The sequence below is a fragment of the Elephas maximus genome, chromosome 13, assembly GCF_024166365.1.
Source record: "Elephas maximus indicus isolate mEleMax1 chromosome 13, mEleMax1 primary haplotype, whole genome shotgun sequence".
In the NCBI taxonomy this organism is placed as follows: domain Eukaryota; kingdom Metazoa; phylum Chordata; class Mammalia; order Proboscidea; family Elephantidae; genus Elephas; species Elephas maximus.
Genome location: NC_064831.1, coordinates 76,298,752 through 76,320,535, shown reverse-complemented (window position 1 = coordinate 76,320,535; position 21,784 = coordinate 76,298,752). Strand labels below are relative to the sequence as shown.

At 53.8% G+C, this 21,784-nt stretch overlaps 1 protein-coding gene across 1 annotated transcript in view; it reads left to right on the top strand.

Annotated features, from left to right (window-relative positions):
• The window catches only part of LOC126087849 (uncharacterized), a 33,508-nt gene extending 15,239 nt beyond the window's left edge, over positions 1–18,269 (top strand). Inside the window, exons 5-7 of the mRNA XM_049905701.1 lie at positions 1,242–1,345; positions 12,848–13,019; positions 18,195–18,269. Coding sequence (XP_049761658.1) covers positions 1,242–1,345; positions 12,848–13,019; positions 18,195–18,211 — 293 coding nt within the window. The 3' untranslated portion in view covers positions 18,212–18,269. The remainder of the gene's footprint in view (positions 1–1,241; positions 1,346–12,847; positions 13,020–18,194) is intronic.
• Positions 18,270–21,784: the final 3,515 nt, after the last annotated feature.

Sequence of the window (21,784 nt, the reverse complement as noted above, 5' to 3'; positions counted from 1 at the left end):
AGATCCAAATTCCAGAAAGGTAGCAGCTGAGGTTGGGGGCGGAGGAAGGATGCCCCTGCCTGTGAGGCAGGATTCCTTCATTTGCTTTGGCCTTTACTACTCCTTGTGTCTTTGAAAACTCACATCACCTCTTTGGGCTTCTGTTTCCCTGTCTGTAAAACGGGGGCAATGGTCTGTATCTCTCATGTGAGAATTAAGTAAAATATACAAATAAAATGTCTGGCATACAGTGGATGCTGAGCAAATGGTAGTTCTTTCTCTAGCCTGGGGCAGGGGGTGCATATGAAGGTGGGGATCTGAAGGTGAAAACTCCACCGGCTGGAGACAGTGAAAGCCCCAAAAGATGGCCAGAGTCTCACGGAAGGACGGGCTGGCTGCCTCACTGCCCCTGTGCGGATCAAGTCCGCTGCCCCCCACTCCCTCCTCACACACAAGGAGAATCAGGGCCCCAAAGAGCGCCCCGGGGAGGAGCAGGAGGAAGCGGGAAACCGGGTGGACAGTTCCGAGCTTGGCTGGCCTGCGGTTGGGAACATATAAGTATTTTTAGAGGCTTGAAGGGAGCAGTGTCCGACTGACTTGCGCCTCCAGAAGACCCGGCCGAGGGCGCCGCTAGGAGACTCATGTTAGCCCCGGGTACAGGATTTCTAAGGGTTGGCGCTTCCGGAAAATGTTTTGGGGTCCCGCCTCGGGCAGGTTCCGAGTCACAGGACTCAGGAGCGGCGCTATCAGGCGGAGCCAAGATCGTCCCCGGGGCGGTCGCGGGCAGACTCTCGGAGTTCCGTTGGGTCCCAGTCGCGTCCAGGTGCCCCACTTCCGCGGTTCTATGTTTCCGGAAATCCAGCTCCAAGACGGAGGAGGGTCCCTGGGCGGGCGAGCCAGAACTCCAGGGTGTTGGGCGGAGCCCCTAGCGGCAACCTTGTGGGTGACTGGACACCTGACCCACTGGCTTCTAAGGAGCTCCCGGCCGAGGGTCGGAGACACGGCCCCATCAGCCAGTATTGCGCCCGGTTTCCCTCCTCCGTCCTGGGCGGCCGGGGCTGAGGGGCTGAGAGGGCCCAGCGACAGCTCCCCGCTGTGATCACGCACGACCCGAGGACGCGTGTCGCCCCAGCCCCCCCCAATCCCGCTACTCAGGTCACCACCGCAGGAGTACAGGGCCATCAAGGAGTGGACCGAGGCGCGCGCTCCCGGGCGGGCTTGGGGGGCACCTGAGGTCTCCGCTCTGTTTTACTCCCCTGCAGGAGCCTCCCTCCTCGGAGCGGTTCCCGCCTGCACTCGGCGTCCTCTTCGTGGGACACTAACTCGCTGTGGGCACTGGCTCGTAGGAGGGCACGCCGGAGGAAAGGTGAGTGGCCAGAGTCCAGGTGCGGGAGGTGGAGCTGGCTGGCTGCACCCCAACTCTGTCCTAAGGGATCTCAAAGAGCGGGCCTGCAGCCCGAAGGTTGGGAGATTCCAGCATCATTTCGGTAGAGCGGCTGTGTTTTCACCTGGGTCACCAAAAAAGGCTACCTCCTCCCTTCCCTAGGTCCGAGACAATATCATATCAACCCTCAATATGTGAAACGAGCTTAACAATACACCAACTGGCTATTGTGCTTTGGTAGAGCTGGTGCAGAACTGACGCAGAGCAGGGCGTGTGGCATACAGTAGGCGCAAAGTAAATGGCGGCCCTGACGATTCGGGCCTTGGAGGCTGTGTCTTGGCCTCTCCGGCTCTCCTTCACGGCGTTCCGCGGGACCCGAGGCGCTCAGTTGCCAGGCCCGGCCCGGCCTTACCCCTCCACCTAGTGGAAGACGCGGCTCTTCCCGCCCTGCCTTGGATCAGGATGGTCCCAGAGGAACCAAGGGCCTGGGCCCGAGCCCCCCACGACCGGGGCTTCTGAAAATAAAGTAACCAGCAGGCTCAGGGGCCGCAGTGGGGCGCAAGCGTACGCAGAGAAAGGATCCTTTTTAAGCTTTAACACCTCGTCTACACCCGGACCTGGGCCTACAGCCTTCGGAGCCAGAAGTTCCTGCAGCCCAGGGCCGCCCAGCCGGCTGCGAGGCACAGAACGCCGTGCGCGAGGGGCGCGCGCGCGAGCCGGGCGCCCGAGACTCGCCGAGGGAGGAGGGAAGGGCGCGGCAGGCCTCAGCCAAGTCCCCTCGCCTGGTGCCGCGGCTCCGGCGGCCGTGCTGCGGGGCCCGGAGGCCATTTTGAGAGGAGCGAGGAGCGACTGCAAGATGGCTGCGTGGGCACGAGGTAGGTCATGGCGCCGCCGGGCCCAGCCGAGCCCCTCCTAGCTCTCGCCCTGCCGCGCGGCCCACGGGAGCGGAATGCGCGTCGAGGGCGCCCGGCCCGGGGTTGTCTCTGCCACCGCTCGTCCACGCAGGCTCCGAGTGGTAATCACCACGGGAGGCCTCGTGAGCGAACGTCCGCCGGCCCCCTTGGCACATCCCGCCTGGACCCTCCGTCGCGGATACTGGCGACCCGGGTCTGCAACGTGCGCCCCTGGCCGCCGCAGTGGGGCTTGGGTGCGTCGCGGCTGCTGATGAGAAAGGAGCTTCCGGCCCAAGCCAGCCTGGTCGGGCGCCCGCATCAAAAAAAAAAAAAAAAAGCAGGGGCTAAATGGCCTTTCCCGCGGCCGGAGCGACCAGGAGTCCGGAGCGGCGCGCCTAGGCCAGCGGCCCGGAGCCAAACAATGGAGTTACTTTGGAGTCTGAAACCCGAGGCGCTTCACGCTCTTTTATTTCAGAGGAACGTTAGGCGCGTGGCTAACACCCGCTTTAAAGCACGAGGCCCAAGGCGCAAGCAGGCTGAGGCCGCCCTTCCCGCACTGCGTGTGGTCTCTAGTGAAAGGTTAGTGGCTGGCCAGGGAGTGCAGGGCCCTTTGTGGTTGGTGTGGTTTAGATTGAGAACAGCTCCAGCCCCGTAGGTTCTCCCGGGTCAGATACAGGGGAAGCCCGATGAGCTGACTCCATGGAGCATCATCTTTGAGCTCACTGACCAAAGAAAGGGTCAGTTCTGTTTTCTTTGCCCTCGTTCCACCCCTGTGAATAAGTGCAATTGCTGTTCTAACTGCCCCAACTGGCCCACCACCCTCTTAAGGCGGGACCTATGATGTTCGTTTGTAGAGTAACCAAGAGACTCCAGTAATACTAGTTTGTGTCATAGGAGTCCCCCACTAGATGCCAGGCCTCGTGCTAAGTGCTTCACACACATGCCTGCATTTTGGCTGTACATTGACAGGTAGAGTGATGATTCCCTCTTTGTGATTTTGGCGACAGCTAGGATGTGGCAGTCAGGATGTGGACCCAGGACTGTCTGCCCCAAAGCCTGTGTTCTTAACCACAGGCATCTGTGGTCTCATATATCAAACAAAGCCCCTTCTGAATCCAAGGCCGCATCCCCACACTGCCCTAACTCATATATGAGGGCTCTTCTCTCACTCTGCACCCCCCACTCACATACCCTATAAGCTAGCCTAAATCCCTGACGTAAAATAGATGTTATGATGGAATATTGTGGTTGTTCTGAGCTTCCTGGCAGCCAAGACAAAGAAGAAAACTTGATGGTTTATAACCTTGTTCAAAAAAGGGAAGCTGGATTGTTCATAATAGCAAAAAGATGGAAACAGCCTAATGCCCACCAATAGATGAATGGATAAACTATGGTGCATACACACAACGGAGTACTACACAACGATAAAGAACAATGATGAACCCGTGAAGCATCTCACAACGTGGATGCATCTGGAGGGCATTATGCTGAGTGAAATAAGTCAATCACAAAAAGACAAATATTGTATGAGACTACCACTATAAAAACTCATGAAAAGGTTTACACACAGAAAGGAACAATCCTTGATGGTTACGAGGGAGAGAAGGGGTGAGGATGGAAAAACACTAAATAGACAATAGATAAGTGGTAACCTTGGTGACAGGTAAAACAGTACACAATACTGGGAGGGGGGGAAGGAAGCTGGTCAGAATTTTGGAGGGATGAACGTTTTTCCTGCGTAAGATTTATAGAAAATTTAAAGCTGGTGATTATGTAGGTCAACTGCTTTATGTCACAGATGAAGAACTAGGCCCAGGGAGGTTAAGTGATTTTCCCCAAGGTCACAAAGCTAGTAGAGCAAGGTATCCTGACTCCAGTCCATTTCCCATGCTTTTGTGACCAGGCTTGTGGTACTGCACCAGGGAGGTGGTTTGGTTGTTGTCTAGTGATCCCTCCATCCCCTATTATAAACTGGAACCTGGATACTGTCTTGTTCCTTTCTTTGACCCAGTTGCTAGTGCTGGGCCAGGCACATCACTGTGGATGTCTGTAAATATATGAAAAACTACTGAGAAAACCTCTCTTAAAGGCTAAGTGTCTAGCCCCCAGGAGATGAGAGTGATAGTGGAGGAGGAGCCACTGGCTCAAGTTCTGTGCGGGGACTTTGTTTTGTTAATGTTGGGTCCCTGAGTCCATTAGCTACCCAGACCTCTCTTCTGGAAATTGGTGCACACTGGATAATGTGTTTCCCCTTTTGGTGGAGGTCCAGCTCCCCTAAATGCCCTGTCACATTGTTGGGCCTCATGGGAAGGGGTTATTTTTCTCTTGGGGGACTGTGTTGTCAGTGAGACCTGCAAATCCCTTTAGGTGAACTAAGAAGGGTTTTCCCATTGCGTGGGCACAGCCGCCATTAGACCTGGTAGACCCATTCTTTTGTCCTCTTGCGATGGAGAGCCAGCCTTTCTGTGCCTGCCCAGGGTTGGTTCCCATGGCTTAAGTACAAGCTGCAGAATGTGGCTCAGAATAATAAGTTTCCATGGCTCCCGAAATGTAGCCTTTAAACCCCTGGCATGATACCAGTAGGTGCTGAATAAATTTATTGACCCTGCCACAGACCAAATTCTCTGGATATTTGTACCAGAAAGGTGCCATCCTTGGATGAGTGGGTAGATGGGGTCTGCTTCTTGGTGAGGAGGCCCTATACCCAGAAAGGCTCCAACAAATCATGGCCAAATCCCAGATGTTGTCTTGGGGCAGAGTCCGCACTGACAAAGCAGGGTGAGAAGCTGGGGCTGGTTTGCAGCTAAGGCCCCAGCTGTGGAAGAAAAACAGGGTTCAGCTCCCCAGATTAGTGACTGTCTACAAGGATTAAAGGCCCCAAATAATGGCTGGCCTCTCCCCTCCTCAGTGCCAGGGAAGACATGTAAATACAGCCGCACGCCAGCTTAGGCAGTGGATGTGTGTAAATCGAATTTAGCAAATCAGATCATGGTTTAAATGCACTATTTAAAGCAGTCCTGCAGTGAAGCCTTTTACAAAGGGAATAATCATTTTCTGATGCTAATCATCAGCCTCCAATTTATCTCCTTTGTAAGTTCAGATGTTGGTGCACTGGGTGTTCAGAAATTGGGGTGCTCTTGTGTCGGGCTCGGGTGATGGCTGTCTGCCTTCTTTCTCTGATCTCTCATTTTAAATGGGCGCATGTCCTGTTTCTCACTGGGGGCCTCGGATGCTTGTCACTTCGCCTGATCATTCTCATCCATCCCACTCATCTTTTTATAATCTAGTAGAGCCCACCATTCAGCAGCTCCTGGCTTTCTGAGATTTCCACCCTTTCTAGAAAGGGGAAACTATAGCCCTTGCTGCTTTCAGGGTATTAGAACCAACGGCCTCTGGGATCTGAGCCGCCTTTTGTTTCCTGGAGCTTCTGGTACCTCTGGTGCTGCTCCTAAAGAAGATTTCAGAGTCGACTAGACACACCAGCCCCTGAGTTTAGAAAGGTGAACTAAAGGCAGGTGTCCACGTGCTGAATAAGCAGTGTCCAAAATATCCTTCCCATTCTCAGAAAAATAACTGAGGCCAGGGGGTCAGAGTGACTTTTCCCACAAGTTAAAATCGGGCCTCAAAGGAGAACCTGTCTCCTAATTGCTGTAAAAGTGTTTTATACACTGAGCTGTGGTGCCTTTCTTTGCAGAGAAAATGTAATCAGAGACCATCTGGGTGGGAGAAAAAGAATGAAGGGAAAGAGATGGATCAGAGTGGAATAAAGGAAGTGGGCAGGAAGCTGGGGGGCTGCAAGGAGCCTGACCTTGCTTGGCTCACAGGCCCTGATATAGTGTCTTTGTCAATGCTGCCACTATTGACGTGTTCCTCAGTAATTATGACTGTGTGTTGGCATGGTGACTCGGAGTAAGAAGACTAGAAGCACTGGGTAAATGCACGACTTGTTTTTGCCTTCTAAAGCAGAGAGGAGCTTTTGTGGGTTGTTCCTCCAGGGAGACGTGGCAGAAAATTCACCAGACCCAGGCTGGAGCGTGGGTATTTACCACCTGTGGGAGCCAGGTGACCCTGATTGGGGATGGCGTAAACAGAGGTCCTCAACAAGACTTGTGCCCAGTGCAGGGGTCTCACAGAACCTCCGTCCTGTTCCTTTCTGTTGTTCTTTGTTCCCTGGCCTTGTCATGTCAAGTACTGCATAGTGATTTCTCCTCTCTGAATTGTCTGTTTCCAATTGTTTATGTGGTAATCTCCATGAATTTGATTTATCGTAATTTATTTCATATGCCATGAGTATTTGTTTGGAGGCTGAAAGGAAAGGCTGATGGGCCAGCTGTAGGGATGGAGTTTGGGGCTTCCCTTTTGACCCTGGTGCCTTCTCCTTAGATGCTTAGACCACATCCTCCTCTGAAAATCAGGCGAGGTTGCCAGAGCCTGGAGCTGTGCTATCCCATATGGCAACCACTAGACACATGTGCTGTGGATCTCCTGAACTGTGGTTATGCAACATGTTGAAATGATAATATTGGGTTAAATAACATGTATTATTAAAATGAGTTTTCACTGCTGCTGCTTCTTAGCGTGGCTACTAGAAAATTGAAAATTATAAATGGAGCCCACGTTCTATTTCTCTTGGGCAGTGCTGGTCTAGACTAGAGAATCAAGACCTCTTCTGGCCCTGGTGCTCAGTAACTAATCCCAGTCCATCCCCGGAGGCCTCTGGCCACAGAGAGCTCTGTGCAGAGGGCTGTAGAAAAGATACACTGAAGGGGTGGGAGGCGAAGAGCCTTGACTTTTGGGGCTTTGAGGGGTGCCTAGTCCAGCCCCCTCAGTGGGAATTATACCTCCATTCTTGGAGGCCAGAGTCATGGCCTGAATCTGTAGGCATCATATTTTTCTGCATTTAGGGTTGGGGGGAGGACAGCGTGTCAGTAATACCCAGAAGAATCTTTGGATGAAGGTTTAATGATGCCCCAGTGGAGTTTTATGGGCACAGCTGTAGATGACAGGAGGGTTCTCTTAGGGGTGGACACCCCGCCACCCAAGTCCTGCCAGTGGTTTCATACTCTCCCAGATGTACCGAACCCACAGGCCTTGGGATGCCAGCCATGCCTCCCAGGTCTGTGCCAACTCCACTTCATCAGGTTTCCTTTGGCCTGAGAGCTCCTGGGTGGATCCCCTCTCCTGGCTGCCCCTCCCCCCTCAGCCTTCCCTGTTCTTGGTGAGCTGGAGCTTCTGGGATGCATGCTGGCTAAGAGCCAGCAGCATCTTGGAGAGGCCTCCTGCCCTGGCTCCCTGCCAAGACTTGGGTCTTTGGAGAGATTTTCTGGATGGTGCTGGGTGTATCCTGCTGTCAGAGGGGCCTTGCTCAGCCCTTCTCATCTCCTGGCTGCAGGTCCTGCCTTGCCTCCAGCTCCCTTTCCCTCTCAGAAACTCCACTTCCTACCCCGGAAATGTAGGGGCTGGGCTAAATCAAAGGCCTTCCAGCTCCAGTAAGTGTTGAGTCTGTAAATGGTTCCTCACAAGACTTTTGGAGGTGAGGAATGGGCGGCCAGGAAGTCATGATGAGTCATGGTGATGGTTGACAAGAACCGTTTGTTCCTGGGCTCTGTGCTAACACTTTGAGTACTCTCTCTCCTTTGAGGCCCATCTCTTGGGGTACAAAAAAAGTGGCAGATATAATCTAGGGTCTGGCCTTCCTTTCCAAGCCATATGCCCTTTTGGTGGTTGCATGGAGTATGTCTCAGAAGCTACAGCCCTGCCCCTTAAGAAGGTGGGAGTCTGAGTCCCCAGTGGGTCCTCACCTCCCAAGATGTCAGCCTGGGCTCTGGAGAACAGCATGAGCTTGTTGCTAGAGGATGCTTCTGCAGCATCTTTTGCTTTCGGCTGGCCAAGAACCTGGAGAATCCCTGACAGGAAGCCTCTGTGCTGGGCCCTGTGTACCTTGGCAATATGCCGGGAGGGCTGAGGAGGTGAGGCATTCCCCTGTTCCGGCTTGTCTCCTCATTGCCAATGTGATCATAGCCTTGATGTGCCTCAGTCTGTAAAATCAGGGGCTTGGCCTAAGCTTACTAGCCTTCCCGTGGCGCCAAGGGATTGGGGCTGCCCAGGGTGCAGTTGGGGTTTTGCTTTCTGTGGTATTATGCCCCCTGAGGCAGTGCCTACAGTCCTCTGGAGGAGGGGAAGGGTGGCCCATGGTGTCTCTCCTGCCTTGCCTTGCCCTGAAGCAGAGGACGTTAGACCTTCTTCTTGTCTGTCCCATTGGGTGGCGCAGCACGTCTGTCTCTAGGACAGGAGAGGCAGTGAATGCCTCTGAGAGCAGCCACTTCCTTGGGGAGTGCCAGGGAAGACGGAGTAAAGAGTGGGAGCTCTCAAGTTTACAGGCGCAGCTGCCCTTTAGCCTTCAAGAGCCTGTTCAGAGCCCACAAGGATATGACCTCACATCTGCCTCTGAGCTGCTTTGCTCATCAGGGATAGTGTTGGCTGTTAACTGAAAGATCGGTGGTTTGAACCCAACCAGTGGCTCCTTGGGAGAAACACCTGGCGATCTGCTCCCATGAAGATTACAGCCTAGAAAACCCTATGGGGCAGTTCTACTCTTTGCCATTTGGTTGCTATGAGTTGAAACCGACAGCACCTAACAACAACAATATGTACCTTGTGGCACTCAAGAAATATCCATTTCCTTCCCCACCAGAGGACCTGCAGCTCGTGAACTGTTGGGGGACAGAGACTGAGCACGAGTGAGCCAGAAAGGCTCTGCTGTGGTGACCATCCTCCTGGCGTGCCGCGCACACGCGCAGGTCTGTAATGCGTGAAGGCCCAGGGAAGGCAGAGAACAAGGGATTGGGCTCATCTCTCTGTCCATCAGTCCCTCCACAGTAAGTCATGGTGTTTACTGCCTGTCCACACACTGCTCCCTGACCCCAAGGAGCAGAGAAACCAGCGTTGGCTAGCCTAAAACCAAAAAACCAAACCCATTGCCGTCGAGTTCATTCTGACTCAAAGCGACCTTATAGGACAGAGTAGAACTGCCCCATAGAGTTTCCAGGGAGCGCCTGGCAGATTCAAACTGCTGACCTTTTGGTTAGCAGCTGTAGCACTTAACCCTTATGCCAAGGAGGTACATATTCAAGGAGCAAATTGACTATGGAGTTAGCGGGGAGGAATGGGTTTGGGGTGGAGTCATCAGAGAAGTTTTACTGTGCCCAAACACGTCTAGGCTGGGGAGAGGGGAGGACAGGGCCTCCCTGCCTGGGAGGAAGAAGAACTCCCTGAGCAGAGGCCCCATGGTGGGGATGGAAGGGCAGGGAGGAATTCCCCTGGACTGGGCCAGAGATTTGGTGCAGAAGGTCAGGTCAGGTGATGGAGGCTGAGAATGGCAGAGGTGGGAGCAGGCTAAGGGAACTGGCCTGCCTACCACATGCAAGATGGGTGGGTGTCGGGGGCTGCCAGGCCCCATCTGCCCCAGCCAGCCCATACTGAGCTGGTACAGCTGCCCTGGGCCCCCGAACCTCTTTGGCACTTGGCCTGGACTTTAGCAGCCCCAGGGCTGTGTTGCCAAGCATCTTTCAGCTAGTGAGGAAACTGTGGAGTTCAGAAATTGGAAGTGTTCCCATGCTGGAGTGTATTTTTTCTACCGCATTCATTTATTCATTCAACATTTATTGATGGCCCACTGTGTCAGGCTCTGGGCAAGGCCTTAGGGAAAGAGAAGAAAACCACAGTCCCTTGCCCAGCACATTATGCTTATGTAATCTGGTTGTTGAAATTTCATCTATACATCTAGAATGGGAAGGCCAGGCTGAGAGTGGGGTGCTGGATTAGAGGGTGCTGGGGTACAGTGGTTAGAGCTATGGCTACTAACCAAAAGGTCGGCAGTTCAAATCCACCAGCCGCTCTGTGGAAACCCTGTGGAGGCAGTTCTGCTGTGTCCTGTGGGGGCGTTATGAGTTGGAATTGACTCCACGGCAATGGGTTTGTTTTTTTTGGTTTGGGGGCATGACCATTATCAGTGTATGGGCTTCCGGGCTTCCGGGTCTCCCTGCCCCTCTCCGTACCCCAAGAGCCTGGGAGAACAAGGTTAGAGGGCAGTTTCTGCTTGGTCTACTGTGCCCTTAAGCTATCATTGAGCCTGGGCAAGAACTAGAATTCTCCAGATTCCATTTGTTCTATATACCCAGTGCTGTCGAGTCGATTCTGACTCATAGCGACCCTATAGGACAGAGTAGAACTGCTCCATAGAGTTTCCAAGGAGCGCCTGACAGATTCGAACTGCCGACCCTTTGGTTAGCAGCTGTAGCACTTAATCACTACGCCACCAGGGTTTCCAACTATAGAACTGTGAAATCTCCATTTCCTTTTCTCCATTTAAAAACAACTGTGATCTTAGGAATCAGACTAGCAGTTACCGATTGAGATTTGTGAAGGAGATTCGTAGGGAATATCTTAAAGGCAATCAGATAATGAATTACGTCTGGTTGAATTCAGGTACAGAGGTTTCTCCTCCTTGGAACAAATCAGACACTGTTTGGGGCACCAAGGCTAGAATTCTAGCTGGTTCTACTCAAGCTGGACCTTGAGTATAGTTCTTGGCAAGTTGGCCTGCACATAAGCTAGCAATGGTGGGTGCCCAGCTACCTTCTCTCCACATAGCTGGCTGGAGTTTTGGAGAGTGGTCAGTATGGCCCCTAGATTGGGGCCCAACCGGCCAGTGAGTCCACCAGCCCTGCAGCCAGACTACAAGCTCTGACATGCCCCCACTTACCTCCCAGGAGTATAGATTTCATCTCCTTGTTATTATTACTACTTTGGTGGGTTTTTTAATGGAGGTTGATGTGTTTCTTCTTTTTTTTTTTTAATAGACACAGTTCTTTAGACGTTACATGGCATTTGTGGTTAAAGTACTTGTCAAGGATGTAGGTGTGTAAGTATGGTATGGTGGGGCGTCTGACCTCCTCTAACTTCATAAGGGAGAAGGAGAATCAAGATCAGCAACCCAAGGCTGACTTCTATGAGGTGGAGGTCAGATATACCTCCTCTCTCCGATATTTTACTAATCCAGACACCATCTATCCCTCGCATGGCACTCTCTGCTTCTCTGTTGGGTTTGATAATTCATTGCAATGGCCACACAGAACTCACAGACCATACTCACACTTTGGGGTTTGTTAGGGAAGTAACAGGTTAAAATTCAGGATCAGACCCCTTGGCCCCTTGGGCCTCTTCAGCCACCTGGCTTCTGTCCTGCCTGGCCAAGTGTCACAAAGCTCTTTAACTCTGCCAGTAAGTGCTTGGGGGCACCCCATTTCACCAGTAAGCCTTGGCCCAAAGGTGCTCAGCTCTTTTGCTCTGCGGGTCGGCACACCCACTATAGTGGCCTTGTTCTGTGGGCAGGGAAGCCCACCATGCCATGTTGTGCTGGTGTCCTGGTTCTGCTGCTGCTTCTTGCTGTCTTGTGCCATATCTGGTGTTAGGGTTCTGTCTCTATGTCTCCTGGGTCTAGAAGGTTCTCAGCATGGAGGCCCTGGGTCCAAAGGATGCACTTTGTTCCCATCTCTTCTTCTTGGTGGTAGTGAGGTCCCCCTTTTTGCCTCTGGGCTGGCTCATTTTAAGCCTAGGGAGATGGCAAAACTGACCAGTCCCCTCTTTAGGGTTCCATACACCTTCCAGTGGTTAAGCATTTGGCTGGTAACCAAAAGGCCAGCAGTTCAAATCTATCAGCCACTCTTTGGAAACCCTACGGGGCAGTTCTGCTCTGTCCTGTAGGGTCACTATGAGTCAGAATTGACTCAATGGAAACAGGTTTGTTTTTGTTTTTTTTTTTGGTTACTCTCACAAGGGTGCCGTGCTCTTCTTTGCATTATTATCAAGCTGTCCAATTGCCTTGATGGACCACAAGCTCCTTATTTGCATAGCCCCACCCAATCATTTGGTGGGAGTTACAAGATCATGGCTAGAAAGGCCATATAAAAGCAGTCCATCACACTGCAAGGACGGGCTGTAGCACTTCTGACTATGTGGAACATGGTACCAGATCTTTGAATGGATCCCTGGGTCCTTGGCCACAGAGACTCTTGGGTCAGCTTCCATACCTCAGCTTCTGTATGGTCCAGCCAGCCACTGCAGGTGGGCTTGATGAGCTCATAGAACAGGCTTTTCTCTATGGGCAAGCAAGAGGCTGGTAGTGACATACAGAACAGCACTGGACTCTGCTTCTGAAACCCAGAGAGGTTGATGAGGCTGATTTCCCAGGAGGGTGCCGTGCACTCTGGGTTCTGTGACTGACCCTGCATGTCCTCGGTGAGCAGTGGGACAAGTGAACAATCAGAACCTGATAGGCAGTGGGCTTTCCCTATGCTGGGGGGCATTGTCTCCCTTCTGGCTCTCTTGCTTGGATCTCCTAGGTTTATTTAATGAATGTCATGTGCATGGAGACTTGCCTTGTGTTTAGATGTGGTAGCTCATTGACGGCACATGCTCCAGTTCCGAGGCTAGCCCAGGAGACGCTTCGTGCAGGGGAGAAGCCAGCTTTACAGTTGTCCCTTTCCCATTTTGTCACCCCTCTTATGCTCTTTCCTTCTCTCCATTTCAGGACACCGCTCCAGAGCCAGAGACAGGGAAAAAGGAGAAGTGGGAGACACTGGTAGCAGGAGCTGGAAGGTGGTCCAGGCCTGATCCAGGCTTTGTGCTGCGTGTGTACATGCCCAGTTCTTTCCAGCAGCTGTTTCAGCCTCTCTGCGTCATGTATGTGTGCAGCCGGAGAGGTAGAGTGGGTTCTTTATTGCTGTTTTGTTTTGTTTTTCTTCTTTAAGAAGAATAACTCAGTTTGGGGAGGAACTAAAAAAAATAGCCCAGGTGATTCTTGGAACCAGCTGCCTATCAGATTGAACCGTACGAAATTTCCTGTTTGTAGCTCGGAAACAGTCAAGCATTGGTAATTTCACATGGTTCAGCCCAGTCTGGGAGGATTGAGAGGGAGCCACCTTTATCCCCATGAGCACACTCTAAGGGGTCTGTGGGACTTGAACCATCTGTGTTCCTCTTCATCCTATGATACCCTTCTCAAAATTATTTCAACAACAGGAAGAAATTACCCTAACCTGTGGACTCTACTGCAAGGGAAAGCTGCCCCAGCAAGGCTCCACTTTGGTTCTGGATGTGTCTCTTTGAAATGCAGGACAATTAAGATGATTTTTGAGCACCTTTTCTTTCAATATTAAAAAAAAAAAAAAAAAAACAACTCCAGGCAGTTCAGCCAACCCTGACTAAGGGCCGAGACCAATTTCAAACTTTTCTGTTTCAGGAGGCATTTGCTTCCGCTTGGGTTCCTGAAATGGTGTTTTACCTCACCTCCTGCGCAGACAGCAGCACGTTCTAGGAGCCAGGGGTGGGGAGGTGGCTCGCAGCCTCCTCCTAACCTTTCAGCCACCCCCGGCTGGGTGGCCAACGATGTGGGCTTTGGACTGAATGCGCCCGCCGCTGCTGTCTTACATTCATTACACCATTGTCAGTGTGCATGTCTGGGGCTGCCTCTGGGTGTGTGTATTTCTTTTTGTGTCTGCGTGTCAGTGTCAGCCTGTGTGTGTCTGTTTATGTCGCCTGTCTCAGCGTGCTCTGTGCAACAAGGAGCTGGGGTGGGGAGGTGTTGGTAGGAGGGAGGGCATTTCAAAGCCTGACTCTCCCCCTCGGGGATCTCAGGAGATTTATCTATATATATATTTTATGCTGTTCATTGTGTGGGGCTACGTGCAAGGGTCTGACCAGGTGTGGTGTGATCAGCCGTCGGGCTGGGTGAGCCCCATCTGCTGAGAGCTCACAGACTCACCCGCCTGCCCGCCCACCGCCCATGGGGAGCTTGTCCCCTCACAGCTCACCATGTCCTCTCTAATTTATTAGCTGGGAAGGAGGAGAAAATGAAACGTTGCCTGAAGACAATGGCCGAGACAGCAGGTCCCACCCCACACAGCCGCCAGCACCTCTTCCCCCCAGCCCTGTCTCCTCCCCTGCAGTCGGGGTCTGCATTACCCTGCTAAGTCTGAGTAACAAACAACAAGAACCCCCAAATCAACCTATAAAAACTATGCCCGCCCTGGACAGGCGGAGGTAACTTATCGACCGCTAAAGTGGGAGAGGGCAACAAGGTGAAGGTTTGAGCCAGAGTTTGTATCTGCTGGGCCTAAGGCCCCTCGTTCACTCGGGGACCCCCACCTCCAAGTCCCAGATACCCCCCCTCCCCAGCTCCCAGCCAGGCCAGAGAGGGAAGGGGCCCAAGGCAGCTGCAGAAGCTCTGTTAGTAAACACTTTCCTGGGTTCCCATTTTCTACACCCACCACCCCCTGTGGGTCTCCACTCTCTGATGCTCCTGCCCTGTTACACACACACACACACACACACACATGCACGCACGCACGCGCACACACACACGCACACACCCCAGCATCCCCTTTTCTGTGGCCCGCACAATGAATTCATTGTCCAGGGTGTGATTTGAATAAGGGATCGGGCGGGCCTGTTCCCAGCATTGTCCGAGGGGCTGGGAAAAACCCCAGCGCAGGCAGGAGGACCAGACCAGACAGAGACAGATGCCTAAATTAGCAACAAAGCTTTGTGCATGTCCCCTGGACAAGGGCTTGCCTTGTTTGCGTGGACTCGAGGGTGTGGAGCTGGCCGGCTGCTCGCACGTCGCCCCATGTTAATTAGTTTTGCATGCATGTCTGAGAAGGTGCCAGCAGAGACCTGTTTGCCTTTCCCCTGGAGGGGGCCCCGTCTGTGGGACTGGGGGCTATGGAGCTGGGAGGGGCTGGGCCTACCTGGGGAGCTGGGCACCAAGCCTGTGGGGGCTGTCAGCTCCCCCATCATGCTTCTCTGTCTGCCCATTGGGGTGTCTGGCTTTGCTCCCTTGACCCCCTCTACTCCAACCCCTCCACGTCTAGAAGTTGGTTAGCCCTGACTACAGGGAACTCACTGGCTTCCACCCAGACCCAGGCCAGTGCCTGTCCATCTGGCATTCTGTCTCTCGCGACACAGGGCCCCTTGGGACGGGGCAGCAGAAGCGACCAGTCTGGGCTCTTGTCCGTCCCCGAGCCAGATGGCCAGTCTGCTTATCGCATTACGGCCTCCCCTGGCCCCAGACCCCCGCCACCCACGCTTGGGCCAGGATCTTGTTGAGGATGTGATGGAGAAGCCCCCTCTCAGAGCCTTGCAGAGGCCTGGCCCTGAGCAGGGAGGGAGTCTGGTAGGCAGCTCAGTCAAGCCCTGGCTGCTGGCCTACTGGGTGACCTCTGGCAGACCAAGCCCCGCCCTGAACCTCAGTGTTCTCATTAGCAAAACCGTTCCCTTCTAGCTTAGAAAGTGTGGTTCTGACTTCTGGTGATGGCGGTGGTGGCTGTTTCAAAGTGTGTGTTGATTTAGCGCTCGCTGACTTAGCATAATGACAGGAAGGGGACAGTGAGTTCTGTTTGGGAGAGGAAAGGGGAGTTGTAGGACTTGAAAACTTGGGTGGTTGCAGGATCAGGAGCAAACAGAGCCTCTCTTCCTAGGTCCTCGCAGACCCCCGCCTCCTGCAGCGCGGCCCTCCTCCCCTCACCCCCGCCCCCACCCTGCAGTGGTGGCCCAGCTAGAAGGGAGCTTGGCAGGGGCAGCAAAGGAGAAGCTGGAGGAGGAAGAGCTGCTGGCCGGGGGCCCTGGGTGTGTCCTGTCACCCCCTGCAGGCCCTGGGACTGGGTACAGGGCTGAGAAGGGGCTGGACGCCTGCCAAGCTGAGCCTCTATATCGCTTCCGGTGTGTTGCCTTAAGAGTTTCCCCCTCTCCGTAGCCCCTCCAGTCACCTCAGGAGCTGGGCAGGGGTTGTGGGTTGTTTGGGTGCAGGGGCCTTGGGATTCAGCAACCAGGGGGTCTGGCTCCGAGGCCCTTCCTGGCCTTTGCCCTATTCAGCACTGCTGGCCTAGTCCTCTCCTCATAGCTTCCAGGTTAATTGAAAATCCCAGCCTGGAACCCTTCACAGTCTTGTGCAGAATCCTCCAGCTCCTTCCCATTGGTCTTTATCACAGGTGGACTGAGCCCACCTGATTTCTCACAGTCCTGGTGACCTCCCCTAGACAGAAAGAAGGGAGCTCTATTTCCAGTGCCTGTACTTGAACTGATTTGGGAAGCCTTTGGTTCAGGAATGCTGGGGTCTTGCCTAGAGAAAAGCTTTTAATGCCCTGATTTCTTCTCTGTCCCTTTTAGCAACCTCCCCCATCTCCAGGGCTTCCTCTCACCCTCCCCTCAAGTGCTGTGGAATGCACTTTGCTCAGGGTCTGGCAGCTGGCCAGAGAACCCACACAGAGCCTCTGGGGTTAACCTGGCCTGCTCAGTCCAAGCTGGGGAAGCCCTGGGCCTTCCCTCCAGCACCCACCTTCCTTGCCTCACATGGCCCCGCCAGCCAGTCCTGCCCCAGCATACTCACTCCTTGCATCTGAGCTGCCTGTCCCCTCTGCCCACCTGTCTCCCTGTTTTTGGGAGCCTCTCTTCTACCCCCTCCTGTGTTTCCCTGGCTGTTCCTCACCCAGGCTGGGTGTCTGCAGGTGAATCTTGAAGTCAGTGAAGAGAAGAATGTAGAGGTTAGAGCTTTAGAGCTTTGCAGCAGGGACAGAGAGAGAGGGCGCCCATGGCAGGGGTGGGGAAGAGCTGCCCACTGCCCTCCCTGCTCCTCCCCACTCCTCCCTCCAGGGTTTTAGCCGCCTCAGCTGTAGCTCTGAGCTCCTTAATCTGGTGATCAACATGGTGCTAGGGGGCGGGCTGGCAGGGGCTTTAGGAGGTGACAGGGGGGTCTTGGGAGTTGTACTCTAAGGGGAGCGTCACACAAAGCCTAGGAATCACATTCCAAGTGTGGCTCCCCTTCCCAAGGCGGCCTGGCTGGGCTGGGCTTGGCATGGGGGAGCCTGGTACAGTGTGGGCCACAGACCTGGCACGAAATGGGGCGCCACCTTACTCCTAGTTCCACAGGGGGAAATTTCCCGAGACAAAGGCCTTCCAGCTCTTTCTGCACGGCTAAGATTTTATTGTTTGGTGTTCCTCCCCCTGCCCCCCGCCACTTCCCAGATCTCCTGGCTCCAAGTGTCAGAAGAAACTGTCCTATGAGTTGCAGGCATTCCTCTGGCTAGTGAGAAAATGCTCTCAGGGCTGGGCTGGTCAGGGGGCACAGATTATTCTAGAACTAAGCAAGCATGCTGGGCAGGGCCCTGAGAAAACCTGGGGAGTTAGGAACTTGAGGTGGGGATGCTGAGGGCAAGCCCAGGTGGTCCTGAGGCTTCTGGGACACTGGGATGGCAGTGCCCAGATTTGGGGCCTTGGCTGGTGGGGGTGGGGCAGAGGAGGAGGAGGAGGAACTGTGGGCAGAGACCAGATCAGGGCTGTGCTTCTGGCATCACTACGCAGTAGGGCCCTGAATGTCTTGGGGCCTCTTAACCCTCATCTGTGAAGTGAGAGTAATAATCCCTGCTTATGGAGTGCTGTAGAGAGGCAGTGATGTTTCAGTGGTAGAAGTCTCAGCTTCCATGCCGGAGACCTTGGTTCGAGTTCTGGCTAGTATATCTCATGTGCAGCCACCACCTGTCTGTCAGTGGAGGCTTGCGTGTTGTTATGATACTGAATAGGTTTCAGCAGAGCTTCCAGACTAAGACCAGGAAGAAAGGCCTGGCGATCTACTTCTGAAACTCAGCCAGCGGAAACCCTATAGATCACAAAAGCCGGCTCCGAAACCCTTCCCAGAATCCTGCGTCCTATGCAGGATTGAGCAGGACTGAGCAGCGATTAGTTGTGCTGTGCATGGAGTTGCCATGAATTGGGGGCCGACTCTGGGGCAGCGAAGAACAGCAACAACATAGAGTGCTATAAGGAGTGTGGGGCAGGTGGGCGCCACTGAATAAGGGTTCATGTTTCTTCTCCCTTCCCCTTAGGTATGGGGCAGATATGAAGGGGTTCAACTTCTCTGGGACAGCCTGGTCCCAACCAGTCAGAATGGCAGCTGGCCCAAACCATCATTCCAAGGAGGGGGGCACAGCTGGGTTGAAATCCGTTCATTTGTCCTCGTGTCCTTCTGCTCTATCACGTGACTGTTCATCAGCAAGCACAGACTTCACTCGAGGGCAGTGCGTGATGAGGCGAGGTCAGTCATAGGATCGGGGATTCTGGGATCTCCTTTGCAATCTGAGCAGGTCAGATCTGCCTGGCACAGGGCACCCCTGCCTGACGCAGAGGACCTGACAGCAAAGGGCAGTGGTCTGAGATTCATCCCCAGCTCCAGGCCTGGCCCTGGCTGCAGCTCAGCCACCAGGCTCTGTGGTGACAAGCTGCTCCTGGGGGTTCCCACCCTCCTCACATCTCCTGGAGCTGTCTCTCTGTCCTGGTCCTCCGTCTCAAAAAGCATTGTGGGTCAGGATTAGGGGCTTGTTCCCTCTCTGATCCACCTCCTCCTGCCTGTTTCTCCTGCAGCCAGAGGAGGTGTATGGCTCCTACTGTGTGGCCGGGGAGTGGGGAGGGGGGCCTGGAGCCTCTTGATCTGTCGATGACGAAGGCTTCTAGCCCCATGGTAGCACCTGCCCCACCCCTTCTTTACCCTGGCCTTTCTCTTTCCCATGCTGGGTGAAATCCCAGAAGGCCCCAGGTGGCCTGGCAAAGTACGAAGGGCACAGGAAGGAACAGCCCCACCTAGCTGAGAGGGAAAGACTTGCACCCCAGCCCCGCCCAGCTGTTGAGTGGTCTCGGGCAAACCAGCTCCCTCTCTGGACCTGGAAAATGAGCATTGGATAAGATGGTGTCTGAAGCCCCTTTTAGCTCTGACAATTTGTAATCTGAAAGTTCTTGCTTTTTCTCCTCTGTTACCTGCCAGTGACCCCCACTCCCATGCTGGCTCACAGGAAAGCCAACTGGCTTTGTCCCCTTCAAGCTGCCCTGGGATGCAGGGAGGTAGGCCACAAAAATGAAAACCCAGTTCACTGCTGGCAAGTGACACGGGGCTGGGAAGTGACTTGGGCCAGGGAGCATAAGTCTTATCTGGGTTTGCTCCCAGCCCCTAATCTGAGTGCCTTCACTTCTGTTTTCATTTGCTCTCAGTACTTTTGCCCTCAATACTGTTTGCTCTCAGTGGCTCTGTTTGCTGCAAGGCAGCCTTCAGGGTGAGTTTACGGCGTTCTCCTTGGAGCTTGCCTGTCCTACCTCCCTGGGCCAGGGCCTTAAGACTCAAATGCTCCAAGCCTTGAGAAGTAGCCCCAAGGGGTGCCTGTCCCCTTTCCCCTGCACCCTCAGTCAGGCAGCTCTGCCACCAGTGTAGTAGCTGACACAAGTATGGGCCATGGAATCAGAGGGACGTGGGCTCAGATCCTTGTAGGACCAGTATGACCTTGGGCCAGTTCCTTAACCTCTCTGAGCCTCGGTTTTCTTATTTCTAAATTGAGGATAACTGTCCCTTTCTCGTAGAGTTACAGTGAGGCATAGAAGTAATACAGGTGATACTCTCTTTAGTGTCAACCAGACCCAGAGGTTCCAAAGGCCAGACATAAACCATTGTCCTTCCCAACTTCTTGACTTTGCCGTTTCAGGACAGCCATGCTGGGGAGGTTCTGAGAAAACTTCAGGTGAACGTCTCCCCCTAGCCAACCCTCCTCCCTCCCCTAAACCCAAAAACCAAACCCACTGCCATTGAGTCAGTTCCGACTTATAGCCACCCCAGGGAGCAGAAATACCTAGTTTCAGCCCTAATAATACCTGAATGAGATTTATAGGACACCTCCCTCCCCAGAGTGCAAAGCTCCTTCTCACGTGTGATTTTTCTTCTCTTTAGATTGCCCTGTCAAGTGTGATGGGACAGCCTCTTTTCAGCTTTTCTGAAAATGGAAACCAAGAGGAACTGTGGGTCTTTCGAAGGTCACAGGATTGGAATACAGAGCCAAGCTGCCCCAGGACACGCGAGACCATTGCATGGGAAAAGCCTTTCACTTGCTAAGGAAGGAAAGCCACAGTTGCCACTGTCCTGAGGCTGCAGAAGCCAGGGGGCAGGATGGAGGAGGAGGACCTGGGCAGGGGACCTGGGGACACCTGGCCCAACCCATCCTGCAGGGGCCATGCCTTTGGTTTGTTGGCTAAGCATCTCCACCTCCACCATCTCTGCCCCATTATACCACCTGCCTGTGCTGGGTCTGAGGTGCTTCTGGCAATTGGCAGCTCATCACCGTCCACGTTTCCACCCCAGAGGGCCCAGGGCAGCACACCGGGAGGCTGCCAAACAAGGGCTCCAGCCTTCCAGGAGTTAACACCTCTCTCTTCCCAGCTGTCCTCCCTTTGGTGCTCTTCTTCGTCCCTCCTCCCACTCACAGCAGGCAGGGCCGGGACCCAGGAGCCGTGTGGCTGCGTTGTTGCCAGGGGAGCCGGGAGGCAGATCTGAGCTATGCAGGGAAAAGGCCCAGCCTGTCAAAGTGTCTGAGATGAACCGCCGCCGTCCCTGTGCAGCTGGGCTCAGACGTGTCTCGGCTCTTGTTCTGTGCCTGAGAATGGCGAAGCCCAGTGAGGTTCAAGGGCAAACTTGCTATTCATTCGTCAGGGGTTCTTGACGTCCAGTTTCTCCCAGGAATGGGCCCCTCCCCTTTTCTCTCCCTCCTGTGACATATTCCTGGGTGCCTTTGGTGAGGACTGCACACCCTCCTCCTCCTCCTGCCCAAACCCTCTCTGGAGGCCCCTGAATAAACTCCCCCAAGGAGACCAAGCACGGCGGAGACAATGGCTGTGGGAAACTATTCAGGCGGGGTCCCAGCCAGGCTGGTCTGCCCTCCACTCCCAGCACCCCTGCGGGCCCCACTCCCCTCTGACTCCAGGCACCCCTGAGCCATCGGCCTGTACAAGCTGGGACAGGAGGAAACCACTGGCAACAGGCTAGTCCAATCCCATTCTCAGTGGGCTCCGTGGCCACGCCTCTGTGGCCTGTCTCTCACGCTGGCTTGCAGTCTTTGTGTCTTTCTGTACCATCGTGTGCCTGTTTGAAGACACACTCCAGCACTGTTGGTTGGGGAGTGTAAATTGTGTCACTGTTTCTGAAATGTGGCAGTATCAAAATGTAAAAGGCACATATACTTTGTCACAAATGGCACTGCTAGGAATTTGCTGTGTGGTTACATTTGCAAAGGGCCCGAAAGAAGTATGTACAAGGATGTTCAACAGAGCATTTCTTTTTAATTGAAACAGATCGATGGCCCATTCATCCCGTGGAATACTATGCAACTGTAAAAAGTAACGTGGCTGCCCTGTGTCTACCAGCCGGTGTGGAATACTGGCAGCGCGTATCAGGAGATGGGTAGAATAAACTGCAGAATAGGCAGTGGTGTATGGTCTTTATTTGTGTGTATGTAAAAGGCACAGGTGCGCTTCTATATGGAGAGCTTCTGGAAAGATGGACTTGAAAGCGACCTCTGGGGAGTGGGGATGGAGGGATACACTCTTCTGTACTGTTAGGTTTTCTTACCATGCTTGTGAAATCCTTCTGTTTGAAGAGGCTGTT